At 39.5% G+C, this 21,301-nt stretch overlaps 3 protein-coding genes across 17 annotated transcripts in view; 1 reads left to right on the top strand and 2 right to left on the bottom strand.

Moving 5' to 3' along the window:
• LOC124301049 (uncharacterized) overlaps nucleotides 1-21,301 on the top strand; it is a 97,467-nt gene that overhangs the window by 16,170 nt on the left and 59,996 nt on the right. The gene's annotated exons all lie outside the window — the stretch shown is intronic.
• LOC124301061 (structure-specific endonuclease subunit slx1) lies at nucleotides 3,730-6,749 on the bottom strand. The gene is made up of 3 exons (XM_046755736.1): nucleotides 6,180-6,749; nucleotides 5,457-5,508; nucleotides 3,730-5,367 (listed from the first exon to the last, which is right to left on the bottom strand). The coding sequence occupies exons 1-3, from the start codon at nucleotides 6,356-6,358 to the stop codon at nucleotides 4,774-4,776; spliced, it is 825 nt and encodes a 274-aa protein (XP_046611692.1). The 5' UTR covers nucleotides 6,359-6,749; the 3' UTR covers nucleotides 3,730-4,773.
• LOC124301055 (fructose-bisphosphate aldolase-like) lies at nucleotides 8,767-19,469 on the bottom strand. Of its 5 annotated transcripts, none has more exons than XR_006907389.1 (6): nucleotides 19,315-19,469; nucleotides 12,776-12,983; nucleotides 11,353-11,796; nucleotides 10,503-10,856; nucleotides 9,532-9,682; nucleotides 8,767-9,068 (listed from the first exon to the last, which is right to left on the bottom strand). XR_006907389.1 is itself a non-coding variant. In XM_046755728.1 (5 exons), the coding sequence occupies exons 2-5, from the start codon at nucleotides 12,980-12,982 to the stop codon at nucleotides 8,976-8,978; spliced, it is 1,098 nt and encodes a 365-aa protein (XP_046611684.1). In that variant the 5' UTR covers nucleotide 12,983; nucleotides 19,315-19,469; the 3' UTR covers nucleotides 8,767-8,975. The 5 variants fall into 5 exon arrangements, 1 of the variants encoding a protein (XP_046611684.1); XR_006907387.1 differs by having other exon boundaries at nucleotides 9,536-9,682; XR_006907390.1 differs by having other exon boundaries at nucleotides 9,536-9,682; nucleotides 19,311-19,453.

The following is a 21,301-nucleotide window of genomic DNA, read 5'->3' as shown; positions in this document are numbered from 1 at the left end:
ACGATTGATACAGCGAGAAATATTACGTATTCATACTCTCATACTCATACTCTCTTTACGGTATAACCAGCCGTTCATTATGTTTTCAGTTTTTGTTCCTTATTACCTCTCATTTATTTTACTTATTCTGTTCTTCTTTCTTTTTTCACGCCGCTTGCATTTAAAGAGAGGTATACTTGTCATAACTGGAAATTCCATTGATAAGACGCAATTTAGAAGCTGCTTTCGAATATCCAAGGTAAAATTTTTGTAGATCAAAATCATTCTTTATCTATTCATCTAATTTCTGTATTGGAAATTTATTGTTATTCTCAGGCATACCGTTAAAAAATTACAATTTTCTCGTTATGTAAGACGAGCTTTATATATCTACGCGAGAATGGGCATTATTGAAGTTTATTATTATATCAAACTTTAGATACAGTTAGATGACATCGAATTTATTCTGATCGGTGCCAAAGTCAATGTCAAAGTATTTCAACAACTTTATTAAAATTTTTAGGCCCCGAGACTGGGGCTTTAAGAACATTTAGACGGATCATGAATCGCATTGTGAATCATTCATATTCATAATTAGTGATTTATTATCAAGCGCACAGGTTGACACTGACTGAATAAGAAAAAAAGAATAAACGATATAAAAGATAGCGTAGTATAATAAATACATTCGTCTCTGCATATTAATCATTTAGCTAATTGTATGCGTGAATGTGACGTGTGCAAACGTATATAAAACCATGAACTCTTTCCGCGTACAATTCTATTCCATTCGCTTATATGTACGAACAATGTATTCTTTGCGCTCAAGAATCGCATGCGTTAAAGATATTACGTGTAAATGGGTCGATTGATTAATTTTTGTAAGTACTCAAGTCCGACTTTGCGTGCATGTCTAACGTGGGTATACAATTTAATTTGTTGATTCGGAATGTACCGTTGAAAAAAATATTACATCTCGGTCGTAAAGCTCTTTGAAAAGATCTTTCTTGTGGGCTGACTTTTCTTTATTCCAGCAGCAATAACAACTTTTCCAAAATTTACAAAAATTCACAACTGCGAAGAAAAAAGTCTTTCAAATCTAACGGAGGTAGAACAACAGGGTTCGTACGCACAGGGAAAACCTGGAAAATCGAGAAAACTCAGGGAGTTTCTTACAGCAGGGAAAAGTCAGGGTAAAGTCAGGGAATTTCGAAAATAAGACTGGAATTTTAAGTTTCTTGAAGAAATAAACTCGTTCTTATACGTACATTACTTGATATCAAACCTCCTTTCGTTTTTATCTTACTGAAAATCGCTGGCTGTTGTTTGTAAATTAGTAGTCGAACAGTAAATTAATTACTGGGTAATATTGAAGGTATTAGTATTAACGTGCAAAAAAATTGTCATTACTCAGCGGCATATTTCTTGGAAGGTTACTGAAAAAAACCCTATTCTCAGGCTGGAGCACCTGGAAAAGTCAGGGAATTTCAGGTTCCAAAAAGCGTAAGAACCCTGAAAAAAATCATTAGAATATCTTGAGACACGATCGGTAGGTTTGCAAATGGCACCCCGAAAGCCCCACGTTGTTGTCACGACGTCGTTCATCACGTGCTTTGGTTCGGCCTGAATGTCTCCTTCGTTCTTTCTTTTTTTTATTAGTGGATCCCGTTAGCGAGCCTCAGCCTTCTCTCGTATACGATCATAGTCAGTCGGTTCATTCTGTACGGAGTGTGCAGCCAATCAGCGTTTTGGTTACTCCTTGCTCAAAGCTTCACACCGCGATATATTCCGTTGACGTTTAAATCTGATCAATTTTACTCGAGCTTCGGTGGTGCGTGAACGAATAGTCGACTTTCCTCGCTTTCCTCGACCAGAACAACCAGCAATAAAAACCGGCGGAAACTGCAGTTCCTGGTCTCATATATTTCGACTGACAATCAATTCTCATCGATACTCGCTCATTGCGGAGCTTTAGATCAGCAAACATGAAGATCAGATCATCGCTTTTGGTTCTTCTGTTCGTTTTACTAACGGTGAGCACGCATACTAATTGTTATTTATTCATCAATGGTCATATTCTGTAGTTGGGGTTGGAAGTCTCAAGGCAAAAGTTTCAACTCGGTTTAATTTCAACAAACTATTTTTCATATTGACTCTGATATTATTTTCTGATAACATTTTCACGACACTTTAATAAGTCAGCCGCTTCAATACTTGTAGACCATTTTTATCCATTGATTGTAGCAAACCAGTTTAATTTGCATGTAGAGTGTGAAATTCAATGAAACCTATACTCGTACCTCAATCTTGGAAAATAAGTCGATTCGAACGTGTTCAGGGTATAAAGGAGATAATTTTGCTCGGCAGTAAAAATACGTATAAATTTGTTCGATTTTGAAAGTCAATTATCTGGTTAGATCGAACTTGGGGAGGGAAAAACGAAGAAGAAGACGAAGCAGCTCGCCCTCCAGACCAGGGAGACAAACGTGGTGAACTTTGTTCGACTTGTGGTGATGCGGTTCGTATTCGGAGTGGCCTCAGCGATGGGAATGGGAGAGAATCTTTCCGGGTTCCTGGGAGGAATATTCGTTCCTCCAGGCGCTGACTATTACGACGATTATGGCGGAGACGACGACTACACGGGGGGACTTTTGTAGAATTTGAAATCAGAGAGAAGCCTGAACACCGAGAGCAAAGTGCAAATAACGGTCACCCACGCTTCGGAGTTTCAAATCCATTGATGTCATTTTATTCAAATAGCCGTGTGCACGTCGACGAGTAAATTAGCGACGTTTTTGACCCGTTTATACCGCATTCTAATTGGATAGATACTTGATCGCTGAATATTGGGTGATCGTTTAGCTGTAATTTATACGTGCCAAATATGCCTTTATGCGTAATATGTAAGTGATGCTTGTATTTCCTTTAATTTCGCGAAATTTGTCGCCATTCGGTTTAGACGCGCGGTTTATCAATTGCGTATATCATATATTTTGGGAAAATATTGCGAAAGGGTCATTTTGAGGGAGAAAAATCGTTAAGCTATAAATCAAAAGTAGCTAAATAATTTGTAAACAGAATGAGACGCGGCATAGTGATTGATATTTTTATACGGTAAGTGGATCACTTTCCTCGCTCACTACAGTAGTTTCCTGACCCACCCGATGAACTTGGCGTACTAATCACCCACTACAAAAATGACGAGGTGCACTATCTGTGTCAAATGTGGTTTGAGATGCGTAATTTCCTCTTGGATGATGCCTGATAATTGGTATGCGCAACTGCAGTACACCTGAATTATTTATACCTCTGCACTCTGGTGTACCTACAATTACAGATATAAAAGAGAACAAGGGTCCTACTTTGAATGTTCAATCCCACGTTGAATGATTAATTACCCTAGTTTTCTCTGTGGGACATTGAAAATGGGTACAGTTACTTACACTTACTCGTTTTATTTGTTCGAAGTGTTAGCATGTTCCGTTTGAGATGATTCGAGGGTCGCGATCGCGGTGTGCTTTACACTTCTGCAAATATGTATAGAAACTTGAGGGGGGGGCAAGGTTCTGTCATTGTAAAGACGACATTCTTGTGTTAGAAAGTATTTCCGAGAACATATATGAAGAACTACAGTTAGAGGAAAAAAAAAACGGTTAACGTTCGGTGAACCAAAAAATTGGTCAATGAAATGTACAAATATTTTGTCATATGTACGTATACATGGATGCCAGGCATAGATGCGTCGGGCGAAATGCCTTTTTCGGGAAAATTCAATTTCAAAATCGATAACACAGGTCGAAATGTGTACAAGCACTGAATTTGTAAATACGACAAGTTAGTTTGGCATTTAGTTTTAAACGCTACTATTTATACGTATCATTTATTTATTTATTCATTTATTTATCTATTTATTTATTCATTTATTCCTATAACTTATTTATATAATTATTTACAATAAACTGCATTCATCAATTTAGCTTGCTCGCATTTAATTTTTTATTTATCATTCACACTTATTCTAGTTAATATTGCGTGAATGTTTTTATGATCTGGCTAGAATATTTACAAATTACTGATTATGCGGATTTACTAAATCAAATGTAGAGGCTAAGCTTCGTGATAAGTATCTGATTTCAAATTTATAAGGTTTGGCAAAATTTTTTCGATATTTGATACAGAGATCTATTTTCGAAAAATATTGGCACTTGGAGAGAAATGTCAAGCCTGATTTTACTCCACGTTTTCTTGAAAATCACTTTCTTTCATACTTTGGTCTGAATGACTTGCAGAAAAATGCATGAAACCGTCATGAAAGATAATTCAAAATTTAAAAGGTATATTGAAACAATCATTCGCTGATGATGAATTTACCTGAGTGGGACCCTCTCGAAACTTGAAGGTATTTAAGTAAAGTTAGGATTAATCAGTTAGTCGAGAGGATGTCTTATAGTCGATTAAAGATCTGTTCAATGTAAAGTCACGAGTTTGTGTATTTTTTCTAAAGATTAATTAAAACTACGGTTCTACCTATATTACAGTATAATATATACAAATTCCTTATGAAAATATGTGTGAAATTGTATCAGAATAGAAACAATGAAATTTTTCTCACGAATGCACGGGTATTATTTTGATATTAACAATTCTTCAAAATATCATTAGTTGGCGACTATTCTCTTCGCACGAAAGTCCTTGGCTCGTTGAACGTATCGAAAGTATAAATAATAAGCGAAATATTTAACGTGCAAGGAATCCACCGAGGGTGAGAAGATTATACTTATGTCTAATTACGTGTCAAAAATCACTGATATCGGAATCGCTTTCGGCGTTTGCCGCCTCGGCCAAGTCTTGGTAGCAGCCTTTCATCTTCCTGATCAAATCCCCCCATAGAATATTGATCCGGCAGGCAGGACACGTTCCTTCTACCGGTAAAATCATCCCGTCGTTCCTGAACCTCTTCGCCAGACAAACCAAGTGACTCACCAGCGTGCACGTCGGGTTAACGCAAGTCAGCTTTTCGTTTGGCTCCAACAGGTTCTTGCAGAGCGAACAAAGCAGCCCCCCTGCACTTCCGGAAGCATCCGTGTCCTCAGGGATAGCATCTTTATTCCTGTTCTTTGTTCCGCCCTCGCCTTGCTGCACCTTCTTCGGGATCACTTTGCCGTACACCAAAGGCATGTGCATCGGCGGGCATCGCTCGGCTGGGAAATCCTTCGCGAAATGGGGCGCCAGCCAACGAACGGTCAGCGGTAGTCGAGACCAAGGTCCGGCTCTCAGCATTTCTCCCAGCACCATCAAGTGGTAATCGAAACTATTCTGGCCTGACTTTTTACGCGGGACGTGCTTCAATCGTCGACTGATATCCGGATGCTGCCAAGCCCACTCGAACTGCATGAATATCATATTTATTTAAAGGTTTCTTGCGACGTTACAGCGGCAATGTGGACTATTTTCAATGCACGTCGTTGTTTGCTTACCCGGAGAGCTGAAATGTCGTTGGGAAATCCGTGGATAATCATCACCATCGTCCTGGATAAAAATTAGAAGATATTAGATTGTCACCGTTGAAGATTAGAGTTGTATTATACAGAGTTAACAATCTTTTACAAAGCTGCAGAAATATCCTGCGATTTTTATTTGTACTAATACTTATAGTTATTCCAGCAACTCCGTACGAGGTACACGCCGATTTGTGTTGAAAAAGAGGAAAATGTCTGGGAGTTGTAGAAAATGTTTGTTATTTTTATTGAAAATTTCTCGAAATACGGTGTTCAACAATGCATTCTTTGCAACTAATTCTAATTATCTCAAATACATGTTATCAATTCGTAGATGATAACGATAATATTGCAATAAGAATGTGAATCCGCTATATGCTATAACTTCGTATCTACAAATACAATTGTCTGCTTTCTATATTAAAGAAATTGTTCAATTCCAACGTGTTTAAAATGTTGAAGTTTTGAAAATCTGTTAACTCCAAACACGCACGTTCGTTTTTCTCCGTTGGTAAGATCGAGCGCTTTTTTCGATTCTCCATTTCTTCAGTTGAATCTCAATTGCGTTGCGTTCGCTTTGCCGCTCGCTGTTCAAACCAAACATAAAAACTTTGCTTGCATCAGTCTACCGCTCTATATCTCTGGAAAAAGTTGCTACGGATGGGAGATGAGTAAAAGCGTTAAAAGTGAGGTTAGGTTTACCATGGTCCCTTATTGCTGGTCCGCCAAGCTCCGCCGAACTGTTTTCCCGCGTTATGCTGTTTGATCCGGCGGTTCGGATCCACGGTGTAACCGATATAGATTCTGCCCTTGTACTTCGGGTTGGTGCAGTAGAGAAGGTAAACGCCGTAGAAATGCTCGACCACGTCGGGATTTTCCATTTCGGGTTTGCCTCGAGCATCGGAGAGCGCCTGGATTGACGAAGTAACTAACGCACGCTGTTAATCGTTGTCAGAACGATCCACTTTGGGCCATGGTTTACACGATTCGATTTATTCGCCCGTCCTACACCGTCAATTTTGCTACACATCGCCGCCGGCAACCTTCCTCCATGCATGAATCCAGATTCCCGTTGCTCACGGCAGTTACTGCCATCGTGTTATACCGTGTGCATGTGTGAGTCTGCATTGTATGGAAGGAGAGACTGATTGTGAGATGGAGAGACAGAGAGAGAAGGCTAGGAAGGATGCGGTGTAGTGGGATTCGAACATTTCAAACTGTTGATTCTGTTCTGGGCGAGCCGTAAATACTCAAGACAGAAATCCGAAATTTTTACTGTACCAGCTGTTTAAGAATTGTAAGGGCATAAACTGCCAGATGAAAAAGAGACTGTGTTGGTATGAAACCGGTTTTTTTGGTTTGCTCCCCTTTATTAGACGCATCAGCTTCGTATAGCCAGTAAGCGCGTGGGGTCTAATGAGACCCCAATTTCTTAATGCAATATTTTCATCTGGAATATAAATGAAAGATGTGTACTAAAAATTGTGTTTGTCTATGCATCTGGCAATGTGGATTTACGGGTTGCACGGTTCAAATTCATTGCTTGTAAATAAATAATATTTCATCTCAGAAGTCGAAAAGCTTGAAAATTTCTCCACTATGGACGATACTCCAACGGAAAAAACAAACTATTTCTTCGCATGAAAATATTTCTTTTTGAGCATAGTTGCTAACAATAACACGAAGATATAAACAAAGAAAATAATCCATAGCGCAAAGTTTTTCTAATAAATGAATACAGTTTTTAATGACTTTAGCGAAAGCATATTTTCAAATAACGAAAAAGTATATGTAATGAGAAGAACGAGCTGTATTAATATCTATCAGTTCCCACTTTTAGATCATTATTATGATCTTCAATCAGTATTTTTGGTGAACTAAAAGCTTTCGTTGATACAAGCAAATGCGTGTATCAGAATTAATTGACTGAATATTATTATGTACCATTATATTGCCTGAATGGTTCGTTAGCGTTTTCTGGATTTTTATTTCACGTATTCCGTTAGAATATTATTATTTCTACCGTCATTCTTTATGTTCCATAATTCAATGCAATGTTTTTTCACAATTCATACTCAGTACTAGTTTTTTAACGATTCATACAAAGAGTAAAAAGTAAAATGTGAATCCCTTTTAATGTGCATATGTATGTACATATCCGTAACACGTAAATAGTCGAATAATTAAGGTTGTGACTGTTGTCGAATGCGAAGGAGCAGAGGAGAGATGAGAAAAAGAAAATTCACCTGTGAAAATGGAGTGTCAGACTATTAGCACTGCGTAAAAATGTTGAATAAATTTTAAGTTCACCGTTCCCTCCGGGAGTTCCCAGAGACTCCTGACGTCGACGAAATGGGAGGAACCCAAACGAATTACACGTCGTACGGACTAATTAATTATTTATGTTTGGGAGCGTCGCGTGTTACGCGGACATCAATTAACGCGAGTATAATGGGTGTAACGAAAACGTATAAAAATAACGAACATGAACGGTTGCCGCGAGGTGTTATGAAAAGAAAGTATACGGGACAATTTAAACAGCGTTTTTCTGTTGTTTTTTGGTGTTTTTTTTCAGTTTTTTTAAACCCTCCACAGTGTATTTGGTGACCTAGATTACAATGACAATATCAGATAACATCGATATATGCGAGATACTTTAAATATTATATATTACTTATAATCAGAATATTTATGTAGTGTGACGTAATAGTTAGATTATAATGTATCATGTAATATAATATAATTCGTCGGCTAACAAACAACATTTATAAGTTTTCAGTATTATTGTTATTATTATTGTTATTATTATTTTTTTTACACGTAGAATACAGTAACAACATTGACAATATATACGTTTTGCTTCAAATTTAAATAACTTAACACATCAATGAATTGCTATTGTATGTAATGCATTAATGGGAATTAATATATTGAGATATATCTCGTTGAAGCGGAGCTATTAAAATACGCTTCATAATTTGTTTCAACGAATCCCTTCAGTTTCTTCATTTATTTAAATAATTCTCATTGATTTTGCAGTTGTTACTGTGTTTTTGTTGTTGGTTTTTTTTTTTTTTGTCTCTGTTATCACACGAAACTATTACATTCATTAACACATCGTATCGTGTGCATATAATACGTATATATCATTTTATAACTGCGTCAACGGTAGCGTAGAACTTTGGAATAGTTATTGACGTGCGATCAAGCGCTGCGCATGACGACCAGATGACATTCAAGCTTTATAATAATCATACATGACATACATCGCAACTTTTCCTATTCTTTATATTCTCCTTCAGTACATTTACTTGTTTTATTTTTCTCTTGTTATTGTAAACCATCGATGTTTCCGTTTTTTCTTACATTTCGTCGTTTGTTCTCATGCAGATGCTTCTATATTTTTAACGTAATAAATTACTTCCTTTTCCGCGGATGTCGTGGCGATGATTGCGCGAGGTAATATTCATCAACTGTGTTCTTGATAGCGTTTATAAATTAGTACGCATGATTGGCTACGAAAAGACCAGCGTCACCCGCTGCTCCAGTTACTCCGCCGGCGTATTTTCCTTGAGCTGCGTCGCTGTTGGCCTGTTTGAAAATTATTTTATTATTAAACTTTGATTCGTGATTGTTGTAATATTTGATATCTATTACAAATTTTTCAACTGCGGCATATAGAAATAATCTTCTACGGAGTAAAGCTATTCACTACAATTACATCAAATCTACATGTATAATGCTAAAAGCGTGTGAAACTGAAACTACAAACCACACATATAGGGTATCCATAAGCATTTCCAACAATTCGAAATATGTTTTAAAAATTTGTGAAATATTTGAAAGAAAACTGGATTTTCCATCGAACGCGAAATATTGTTGAGAAAGTGGAATTTTTTTTTTTTTTTTAATACCAAACTTGACAGACTTTCGGGTTTAACTTATGTTGCGAACTGTTGAAGATGCAAGAAAGATGAAATTTGTATTCTCCGCGGCAGGGTTTCGCAATCGATCCTGAAATATTGTTTAAATACAATTTAGCATAGCTACTTACTTGCGTGCTTGTGATATACAGTTACGGTGCGGAACGGAAGGACTTGTCGCAAAAATTAGTAGGCGTGTGATTTGACGAAGAGCGAGGAACCTGCAGCTTTACTCGAAATACTGCCCGCAACGTATTTGCCTTGACAAGCTGCGCCGTTCGCCTATATACAGCGTGTCAGTCACACAGAAAAGTAATAAAACCATGCGACATGCTATTAAGTAAATGCTAGTAAAATATAGTCGTCAATCGTATTACTACGATCATTAGTCTGGAGGGTTTCTTTTTTAATATTGAGATAAGCAGAAAAAATCAGTAAATAAAAATTAAAAAAGATGTGAAGAGAAAAAATCACCTGTATACATCGAATTATTTCACACAAGCTTGTTGATTATTTACAAAGCTATTTCTGCTTTCACCGTGTGGGTGATTAAAAAGGCTGCTGGTCATCCAACATACTATGTAAGATACAAATGAACGTACAAATGTTTGATAAATTCATCGTACGAACGTATATTAGTTTCGTTACTTTTTGTCGTTCAATTTATGGGAGAAAATTTTGACGTTCGGAAATTATCGAAAATCGCAAAATTGAGCTGAGATCCTTTTTTTTTTTTTTTTGCCAAATATTTGAATTTCGGACGAGTTTGTTTTAATTAAGTGAACGATTTTCAAAACCGTGCAGTGAAAATTCAGTTCAGAAGTACAGCGAACCAACACGTGAAATTGTTCGACAAGTTGCGAATTGCATTTCTCACTAATATACATCATTATAACGAGTAGAGAGAGAAAGCGTTTTCTGCAAAGCTTCTATAGCATTCAAGCGTATTTACAAAAAATGTTTTCACAGCTTTAAGTAAATTCTATACGCTACTGTGATATCAGCAAAGTGAATTTTCTGAGCGGGAAAGTAATTGCGTTTGAATGTACAACGTGGCAGATTAGCAACCTGAATTGAAGCTAGACGCAAAGCAATTCCGTACCTTGGCTCTCTTGATCAGTTCCTGTTGTCCGGCCGCGATTTGTTCCGGTTTGCCGGCCCACGCGCGGAGGACGGAAGCCTGAAGGGCACGTCCGTAGCTGAAGGTCAGAGCCCAGGGTTTCTTTCCGGGGAACTTGTTGATCGCGTCAAGATTAACCGAAGCCTCCTCCTCCGACTGTCCACCGCTCAAGAAGGTGACACCAGTGACTGCTGGTGGCACGGTGCGCTGGAGGGCCGTTACAGTCGCGGCCGCGATTTCCTGGGGCGAAGCTTTCTTCGGGCAGCTTTGACCGGGAGTGACCATGTTCGGTTTCAAAAGTGTTCCCTCGAGGTAAACGTGGTGGTCGGAGAGGGCCTGTTCAACGAAAAAAAGGATAAGGATTTGCCGGGAATTCCGCTTATTGTTAGTTGCTCTTCTACGTATCCAGGTACAGGAGATCTTGCAGCTCAGTGTTTTTGAGCTCAGTTTTTGCTACCGTAGGTTCGGAGGATGTGTACTCGATTCGATAAAATCTGATTCAAACTCTGACTGATTGCGAGGCGAACTATTCACGTAGAAGATTGCTAAGGATAGGGTCGAGTAACAGTTTTGACGAGCTGGAAGATTGCTCAAATCGGTAGTTTGTCTCGTATATGCAATAGTGCAAACAGATAGGATCGCCTGTGATGGAAATTCGGAAATCCAACATCGGATAGGGTAAGACCGAGACTTAACAACAATCTATAAAAGACCCCGCCAGATTTTTGTTGCGGTAACAAGATTTCATCGCGGTGTAAAAGGCATCGAGTTTGAAATACCCTTCGAATAGCCCGGCTCGTGTCTCTCTTTTACAACAGTCCAAATAACTGACCTTGTATACGGCGGCGAGTACCTCCTCAGTGACCTGTTGGCAACGGGCAAGATCGTGGTCACCGTCGGGAAGGATTTCCGGCTCGACGATGGGAACGATGCGGGCGCTCTGGCAGATGCTGGCGTAGCGTGCGAGGACGTTGGCGTTCTCCAGGATGGCGAGTTTGCTGGGTGTGTCCTTGGTGATCTTGAGGACGCAGCGCCACTTGGCGAAGTCGCATCCGTCCTTTTTGTACTGGATGCAGCGTGCCTGGAGGTCGTCGAGACCCTGGGTGGTGCATTCGTCCTTGGTACCGAACAGGGGAACGACGCCCTTGTCGACCTTGATGCCGGGGATGATGTTGCGCTGACGAAGAAGCTCTACGAACGGGGTACCGTCGTCGGCCTTCTGGTAGAGAGTCTCGTGGAAGAGAATCACGCCCGAAACGTGCTGGCTGATCACCTCCTGCGTTAAATTCGATAGAATCAGCCTCTGACCTACTTGCCGCTATATCATTCCGCATGCAGTCGCTAAATTGCCACAGGATACTGCCCAATCGATCGAAGAATTTATTTATGACGTCACGTCGCAAGCTCGAGTCACAGGGCCGAGTGAGCAGACTCGTTTTTGGTAGCTCTATGTAGGTATAATATAGGTATATACACGTTACGAGGAGTATTATAGAGGCGCATATTTTTAATTCGATTTGTGTACTTTCCTAACATGATTGTATCGATCCAAAGGAGATTCATGGTGAACACGAGAGAGTTGGCGGTGTGCACTCTTGCGAAAATTCAGTCGAGTCGGTAATAATCGTGAAAAGAAAATTGCGGCTTATATTAGGGTTCAAAGGCGCACGACTACGAGCTCATATTTCAAAAAAGATGAATAAAAATGAATAATCCAATCTACTTTATCGCAGACTAAATTGCTGCCTTGCGTCCGTTCCAAGTGGAGTCGGCATTCCGTCACCGTGACCGATTGTCTGGAGTAGTAATAATAATAATAATAATAGAACCATGTAAGATTCTTTCGTAAAGGTCAATTCGACCGACGTCTCGTGCAATGGATATACAACTGTATAAAATGACTTTACGCGAATCATTAAATCCGAACATAGGTACTTAGAAATTAAAGACTCGTTCGATTTCCGGTTTATTATGTATTACGCTAGTCAGCGCGACGTGCTGATATTGTACCGTCCTAAATACGTCAAGTCCGTAAGAAATCACAATCATTGTCCTCAAATTCGCAAGGTCTCGTCAACTTGGCTTTAAATCAGACAATAAGGGTGGATTGTTTATTGCAAATCGAGTAAATTATTTGAGAATTGAGTATTAATCGCTGCAGTATTCATTTTGCAATACCATTTTCCTTACATCGATAATACGCAATTAAATTGATTTTTTACACCTGTGTTTAAATTCTGATTTTTGGCACGTACCTTATCGGTCGTGAAAAGCAGCTGACGGTAAGCCTTGCGATTTGCTTCGTTGTTTTCAACGTTGATGTCCTGAAGACGCTTGCCGATGGTGGCGGTCGACTCATCCGCGGCCAAGATACCCTTGCCGATTGAAACAATTTTCTCGGCGATCCCCTTGAGCTCCTGCTTGAGCTCGGGCTCAGCGCTGGCGTATTTTTCAGCAACCATTCTGTAATTTGAGGAAAGGCAGCAGGTTACATCTGCACGAATTACAATAAGGTGTAGAAATTATTTGTCACTTTTCACAAATTACATTTATGTATAAAGAAATTTTATTTATTTCCTGTCAAGACTCGACTCTGTTGTTTTGTGTACACAAATACACCAACTGCAGATCGATATCAAAGACACGCAATTTATACGTGTACGCATCGTCGTTGTTGAAATAAAAAAAGAGGATTGATAAGCTCGAAGGGATTTTACAGTTTGATAATACTTATTGTTAGACGTGTGATGGATTTGAAATCAAAGGATTTTTCGCATTTGCCGATTGGCAATGTTCTGGATATATCGATATACTGCACAATTTTTAGTATAAAACAAATCGGACGAACGTTCAATCACCGTCGTAAAAACGGTTCAATTAGATCGTATATCGAAGCCGATGCAGCGACGATTGCTTTCGCGGTTGACGCGTAATTGTCGCCAAATGAGAATACAATGCACGTGTATTCACTCGGGTTTTCCATTTGTTGGGTGAATTAGCACTGCATCCGATGGCCGGAAAGTCAATTCTATGGTAGCGCACGGGGGTTTGAGTGAAAAAATGAAGTTACGATAAAATGGAATTGAGAATATGTCTTTAAATAAGAAATCAAATTTTGAAAATCTGTTGGTTCTTTGTTTTGCATTATGCAGATAAATTATGAGATCAGGGTACATGCGAGGATGTTTTAAGAATTAGACTTTTCACTTTCATCGTACTCTATGCAGCAACTGATTTTATGATTATCCTAACGACGAGTTACGGAGACAGACTTACGTGAATTTGATTGGAATTATGTCGATCAGCTGATGAAACTGGATTTCAAAGGGCTTCGGTCGTATCTTCGAAGCTGGTTCGATTATTTCAACGGTTTTTAGAACACAGAAACGCGAGCGTGTTACCGACAACGAAGAACGTGAGTGAAAAAAGACGTGCAATAGAAGGTAATTACCTTTTTCTCGTTCAAAAACTTTGGAATTCGATGAAAAATTTACAACCGCGTAAACTCCTCGGGAAAAATGATGGTGCAGATGTACATGTATAACAAATACATCACGGTCTCAAGTATATTACGAATATACGTATAATATAATTCATCCCATTTCAAGTTATTTTACCAAAGGCGTGATAGCAATTGATGCAACAATTATACGATCAGACACTTGGGAATATTCATTACACACGATAAAACGAATACAACGATACATTTAAATACATCGATAATACATCGTGACGAAATTCGAAGTGACAACAACGGACAATGGCGAGAGGCGCTGCTCGCTGCTTCGAGCAGAACCCGAGGCGCGTTTCGGCTACATTTTTAAGCCTTTTTTCCCTGCTGCTCCAGAAACTGGTCGCTTCCTCGAGGAGCGCACCCTCTGGACTGGTGCAGTGCCGTGGCAACCGGCGTAGATTTTCCAGAGGGGAGGGAGGGTCGCCGCAATGCAGTACGCGCAGACGTCCTACGACCCCCAGGAAAATAACCCGCCGGCCACCCTCGGGGACTCTAACTCAAGTCACGCCTCCCGCTGGTCTAGACCGTGTAAATTCTACTAGACCACAGGTTCCTGGAACAGACGGAATTCCAGGCGATCCCGCGCCCCCCTTAACGCCGTTTTTGCCGTTTCCCTTTCTCCATAAGCGGGGGCGAACCTTCGACCTACGGTTCTTATTTCGGGGATTACTCATGCCGCGCGTGAGGAAAGTTGAAACGATTTTTGACGATTCGGGGATTATAGATTTTTGGATATTATTGTAGTTATGACTCGAAATTATTTTTCAGAATCAACTTGTTTCAAATATCAACTCGATTTGTCATATCAAACGATTAACGTGAATCATTACCTATCGTACTGATTATTTTAAATTGATTCTAGAGAGGGAATATATATCTACATGTGTGTGAAAATCTAATCACGATAATTGCGTGACATCCTCATCTTCATTCACAAGTCTAGCAATCGATTGACGTTAGTGATTATCAGAGACAAAATTAGACTGGTTTATATATCGATATACTTTGCTTTTCAAGAATATACGGGAATAAATGGTATATTTTTTGAATAAGTGATATCTGGTTGAGGGCGCAGAATGAATTTTAATCGGTATTCAGAGCTCTTTGTTGCATACATTTCATTTGTATACCGGACTATTTAATTAGTGGATCTATATTCAAATATGGATAGGTCAAATTCTTAGGAAAATACGCAAAACAAGTTTTTTAAAGAACATTTTTTTTGTTAACGAGTGTTTCAAGTACTATATTAATTACAAATTGGATAATTTCTGATTGACCAATCAGGAAGATAGCACCTGAGACGTGATCAGCGACTCACGAGAATATGCAATCAGCAATCTCCATGTTTCTCTTTGACTACTCGGTTCTATAATTCTATACACCTCGATAATTATATCGGCTTTCCTGGTTTCTCGTACATACGTATATACGTATAATGCAGGGTAAATCTACCCTCCAACTTTGAACAATTCAATTGAAATTTTATAGGTACCGTATAACGTACACTTCCCACGTTGCAGAAACAGCTGCTCGGCTTTACCCTGTGCCCTGCTTTTAGTGTCGCAGTGACTCAAGCTTTTCTTACAATAGTTGAGTTTTGAGTGCACACGAGTATGCATAGGTATGTATTAGTGCACGGCTCGAGGGATATATTCAGTGCTGTTGCGTCGCAGTGATTGCACAATTCGTAGTTATTACGTAGGTATATGCGAGCGTTGCATCTCGAGACGCAATCCTTCGATCTGATCAAAGTCTTCGCGTGATAATTGTACAGATATACTTATTATAAGCCCTATTGCATTGCGATTACCGCATTTGGGAAATTATCTCAGATCGCGCTGATCAACGCAAGTTCTGAAATACCAGAATAAAGCTCTATTTATTACCGCGGTAAGTCTCGATTTATATTCGTGTTTTCAAGAAGTCAACTCTTATCTCTCTCACGACTCGTGTTGGTGTATTTTATGTGTAAACGTAAATGGAAAGACGCATTTCGATAACGTTTATAATGCGTATATGTAGAAAGTTTCGTAATAAACCGAGTTCAACTCGTTTGAAAAACAAGGAGCGCGTGTGTCTTCCAACGTCTTTATTAGACCGTCGGAATCTGTTTTCAATGTTACAGAACAGGAGTTAAAAGCTTGAACTATAGTGAGAGGAAACGGGCGACGGTGCCGCGACGGCAACGCGGAATTAATTTAAATTAATAATTTGGTAGCGTAGTACAGGGCAAACTATTCGAACTATACTTGAAGCGTGCTGTATGTATGTAGGAGAATACTGGTCTACATTGTTTACACACACGTTGCACGGAACTTTCGTCGTTACGACTCGCTGGAAGCGAGAGCTTTACAGCTTAATTATCGGAGTAATAACGAGAGCTGGACGAATTTCGCGCGAGAGGAAATTTGGCGAACCTGTGATCGAACCCCGAGCCGCGTCGTCTGTCTCGAATAATTTTTAGTACCTTCTTCGCTCCAGTCTCCCGTTTCTAAATTTAGCACCCGAGATTTTTTACGTAGCGACAAAATTCGCCGAACGTATACTATAATATATTCACCGCGTTTCCTTCATACCTATACATATAGCATGGAATAAATTTATTCGGGACAAGATACGGAGAACAGGGAATCCGTGTTTGCTACTCCCTGTTTCCAATCGATACACAGCTGCGAACCGAACAGGAGTAGCTAAATTGCTTAGAATCGGTGAAGCTACATTTCAACAAAACGCTGTTACAGGAGATACACGTTTTATCTAATTACCTCTTTCAGACAATTGTATTTACCGATGAACAGTCGGCATTCGAGTGTATCGAGTGTGTTTATACGCCTCCCTAACAACGAATCCCGAATGCCCTAGAAGATAATGATAATGATAATATAGTTCATGGCGTGAGCTAATCGTAAGAACAAATGTAGGTACCTTAGGAAGGAAACTTAATTTTCTGTCAAAACTAATTAAGTATCAGGTATACGCCGTAATTAAGTTTCGTTCCCGCTTTTCACTCTTTGAGAAGCGAATTGATTCGGAAGGCCGGAAGCCCTGGGCAAACTGGATGATCCCCCGCAGTGGCTTTTATAGCCTTGAAAAAAGATCCCCCCGCACGGTTTGAAGCGTGGGAGTTATTTAATTAGTTTTTACCTTGGACCTCCGTATCTGTCTATAATGTTTATCTACGTAAGGACGATTCTGAACGTCCAGGCGAACGGAAAAACCGAGACAAAAAAAAAAGCTTCGCGGTCGTATAACAAAGTGGTGATAAAGCCGGGCTGTTATAAGTATATGTAACGCACCTTAAAAAGCGAGACATTTTTTTTATCAGAAACTTATGCCGTAAATCACAAATACTTTTTATCTGTCTCAGTAGACCGCGCGCATGGATACCTTCAACTATTTATGACCACTAAACTTTTTCCTCCTGTATATTTTCCTCTTACGGTACGATTGCTATGCTTACAAGCATTACATATCATTCGGATTTCCTTTCGAAAGCCCCTGATACGCTGAGGTGTGATAATCGGAGTTGCGTCACGTTTCTCAACATGGCACGGACCCAGAATTTTTGACGGTCAATACGGTGCCGAATTCACACAGTTCTGCGCAGCCGGTGAATGCGCTTGCGTGAACTTTGACCAATGGCATTCAAAGGGTCAAACCGCTCTATCGCTCGGTCATATTCTTGATCTGTTCTCGAAGGATGGTCAACGATTTAGCCACCGCATTTTGATCCGTTTAAAAACGCCCGTAATCAACGGGTGCATAAGTATTCGCTATTTCTTTTGGAATCCAAAGAGGGGATGAACAGGGTGCGATATTTACGAGCACCGTCGGTACAGTAGGGACCGAACTTGTCGTTTGCGACTCGGATAAATTCGGGTCACATCGAGTACCTGCTTCTTGCCGGTGTGTTTCGAACAGACTTTCACACGTCCATACGTGGACTTGCGCCGTTATTATAGCTTTCGTTGGACGTGAGCTTAGCGTGTCAATGACAGATGTCCCAAGGTCATTCTTGTTAAGCATTATTTCTCTAGCTTTGGACTTTGCTAAGGTACTTGATATGGGAGTTGATCTCACTTATCTTGTTCGACATTTATTTGACGCGTGACGGATAATACATGTTACAAAGTTACCAATCGTACGTCGGATTCGAGTAGCGTTGAGTACTAGGTTATGAACGGAAATTTTGAGGTTATGTAGCAAAGAATTTTCACTGTACGCAGCATCGCTTTATGCAATATTGAATAACAAGAATTGGGAAAAAAACAGACGGATGCGATCTGTGATCTTTATCATGATGCAACCGCATCAATTAATAACGTAAAACTCTGATGAATTTTATGGCTTGTGATTACAACAATATATGACGCAAGTATCAAGCGGGGTGTCGAACTGTCAGACTCATTGTTAGCACAATTAGAGAAATTATCTTCAACGTGGCATAATTTTAATACGTACAATAATCATCGTAACATTGGCTTTTTAAAAAAGAGTAAAATAGAAACATTTCAACATGATTAGCATCTATGTAATTTTGCTATCGAAGAAATTTTGTCGATTTTTTTCGCACAGCGATTTGCGAACATATCAATAGTTGCATCGGTGACATTGAAACACGGGCGATGGTTTTATTGCAGAATGAATGTAAAATGAATGGATGCATTACAAAGAGCGCAAGTTTTACACGTTAAGATCGATAGACATAGGTATACCATACATTATGTAACTTCTCTGTCACCAACTTCCTTTAAAAATGATTTTCGTTACCGAGTTGCATAAACGGATTCGGGATGGAAGCTACGACCGAAAATTGAACTTACAATTAATTCAAGTCAAAGATTGAAATGAAAAAACATCCTTCAAGCCTTGGTATGACGAATTTTTGAAAAAATGAACATGCACGTAAAAGCAAATCTCTTAACGATGAAAATTCACTGAAATCTAATGCGATTAGTAATCGCGAGGGTCAATGTAACGCAATGCAATTTCACCGTTCCCATCCCGCCGATTCGTATGACACTTAGAAGTCAGTCAAGGTCGTTGCGCGGCTAGGAAGGTCCCCTGCGAGTTTCACCTCTGACTCTAGCACAATTCGATCGCTTTTTCCTCTACAATTTATCACTATATCGAACGATCCCGTCTTTCACTGCATACACCCGATTTATGCTTACGCAATTTTTTCCCAAAATTATCCTTGCAGCCCTAGCAACTCGACCGGTAATGTCTATCGATCATTTTTGCGTGCAGGAATATCACTGTGTAACACCTACTTACTTGTTTGTGGCTTGGATTCGGATCAAGTGCTGTGAAGGAAGCTGCGGAAAGTAGAGTGACGAACCGCTGTGTGCGTGGAGGGTAACAGTGCGACTGGCCGACAGAAAACTCCGGAGTACACATCGGCGTCGGCGCAGAGAACGTAGCGGCAGTGGCTCTCTATTTCTCTCTTTAACTCGTGATACGCGCTACGATCGACAGTGAGGTGCTTATAGTCTGAGTCGCCCCTTTCCAGAGGTGACGATATAGCGCGTAATTTATTTTTAATACAATTATCTTTAGAGATATGCTGTTTTTTTAATGGTCAAACAACTTGTTTCTTTAAAGTGATATGCGGCGATATTGCTTCGGACTCTGGTACGAATATTTCCCAATAATTCGTTGAATTGAATTTTCAATTCTTCTAAAAAAAGTGCGATAGGTATAATTTAGATTTATTTGCATTGATTATCACTTTAGGGACAAAGCTATCATATGTCAAATTTTGTAAAATTGACAAAAAGTCTTGAATAACGAATATTTATGTCTCATGTGGAATGCACTTTGTAATGCACTTTGGCGGAAAGCCGTTGAAAAGCCATTTCATATCACGATGATATTCGGTGTTTGATTGTTCGGTGATACCATTGATTGCTGTCCTCGGAATGTCTCATATTTGTTAGGTATGCTTTTAAAAATTAGTGAAAAGTAGGAAAACCCAACGAGAGGAAGGCGAAGGTGATGCGAAGCGTTAACAGGGTCTAATTAAAGAAAGAGAAAGAGACCAACGGGATTGAGCACTAAACTTACTTGAGAAAATCTTTTTCGAGGATTTCAATAGTATCTGAAATTGTATTTTACTTGAAATTCCCAGGGGTAAGAGAATCGCTATAGACGTCTCTGCCCGTTTCTGGTTAACGCTTCATTCATTGGAAGGGGGCTGCGAGCAGATGACGAAACATCGACCAGTGAATGTGCAACTTCCAACGGAAAGTCGGTAACGGTTAGAAGGCGTGGTTCCGAGATCCGTTCAATGAGAGTCGTCGGATTGGAGGTCGTCCAAGGGCACCTTCTGTGACATTCGGAAAAATCATTGAGCTGTACCGCATTAAATGTGGCAGAAGAACAACCCGCAGCCGGTCGTTTATCCGAATTCGGAGTGTGGATCACGACTGGAAAAATTATTACCTATTTTTAACAATCCGATTTTTCCAGTTGCAGCGGCGGAGCGTTCGAAAATATTTGAACTCGAGACGGCCAGAATCACGACGAGTTGATAATATATTTGAGCTATTCTTACGTACATACAACATACGTGCCTACGAACACACTAAACCTATGTTACAGGAAAAAAGTTGTTGTACTCGGTTTCATCAGCATCAGCGGACGCCCATTCTAATTTCACTTTCATTTATCAGCTCTCCGTTACGATGTACATGTGTTTTTACACCGGCGTTTCTCAGCGAAGAGACGTACTCGCTCTTTTAGCCTGTTTTGCAAAATTTCCCGCTGATTTTATCACGTGCGGATTGAATGGCCGTTGCTTGTATTTATTTTATTACGTGAACTAGAACCTGAAACTTCTTTAGGCATCACACGTCGGCTAACTTTAGAATATCACGTTCTGACATGCATCTGTTTAGTTGGGAACTTTCCAAACGTTAAATTCTTCGATCGACATCAATCGTATTATAATATATCTATATAGAAATGTTAGCGACGGTTTCTTGCCCTTAACTAAAAGAATAAAGCGGCCCTCTTTTTTTAGAAGTTAACATGATCCATCAATGCTCACTTAACTTGTGTCATCAATATAGCGATGATATTACTTTTTGTTTCCAACTGCAAAGAATTCCCGCTCTCTATGCATATAATTCGTCATAGGTAATGTGGCAGATTCACATAATTTTTAAATGTAAAACCGAGTATTTAGAAATTAAATTCTCTATACTCAAGCGATCTTCTTTTCTTAACTCCACTACTTTTCAGTACAATGTTTACTGGGCTG

This window comes from Neodiprion virginianus, chromosome 3, assembly GCF_021901495.1.
Source record: "Neodiprion virginianus isolate iyNeoVirg1 chromosome 3, iyNeoVirg1.1, whole genome shotgun sequence".
Lineage (NCBI taxonomy): Eukaryota > Metazoa > Arthropoda > Insecta > Hymenoptera > Diprionidae > Neodiprion > Neodiprion virginianus.
Note: the sequence above shows the minus strand (reverse complement) of the source record. Positions and strands in the feature narration are given on the sequence as shown.

Bases quoted from the DNA above. Each gene is read 5' to 3' on its own strand.
- LOC124301061 (XM_046755736.1), bottom strand. From the start codon at position 6,358: ATGGAAAATCCCGACGTGGTCGAGCATTTCTACGGCGTTTACCTTCTC. The intron at 5,509-6,179 runs GTAAACCTAACC...ATTTTTATCCAG, and splicing joins ACCAGCAATAAGGGACCATG to GACGATGGTGATGATTATCC. The intron at 5,368-5,456 runs GTAAGCAAACAA...ATATTCATGCAG, and splicing joins ACGACATTTCAGCTCTCCGG to TTCGAGTGGGCTTGGCAGCA.
- LOC124301055 (XM_046755728.1), bottom strand. From the start codon at position 12,982: ATGGTTGCTGAAAAATACGCCAGCGCTGAGCCCGAGCTCAAGCAGGAG. The intron at 10,857-11,352 runs GTCAGTTATTTG...TTCGTTGAACAG, and splicing joins TACTCGCCGCCGTATACAAG to GCCCTCTCCGACCACCACGT. The intron at 9,069-10,502 runs GTACGGAATTGC...ATTTTCAAACAG, and splicing joins AACTGATCAAGAGAGCCAAG to GCCAACAGCGACGCAGCTCA.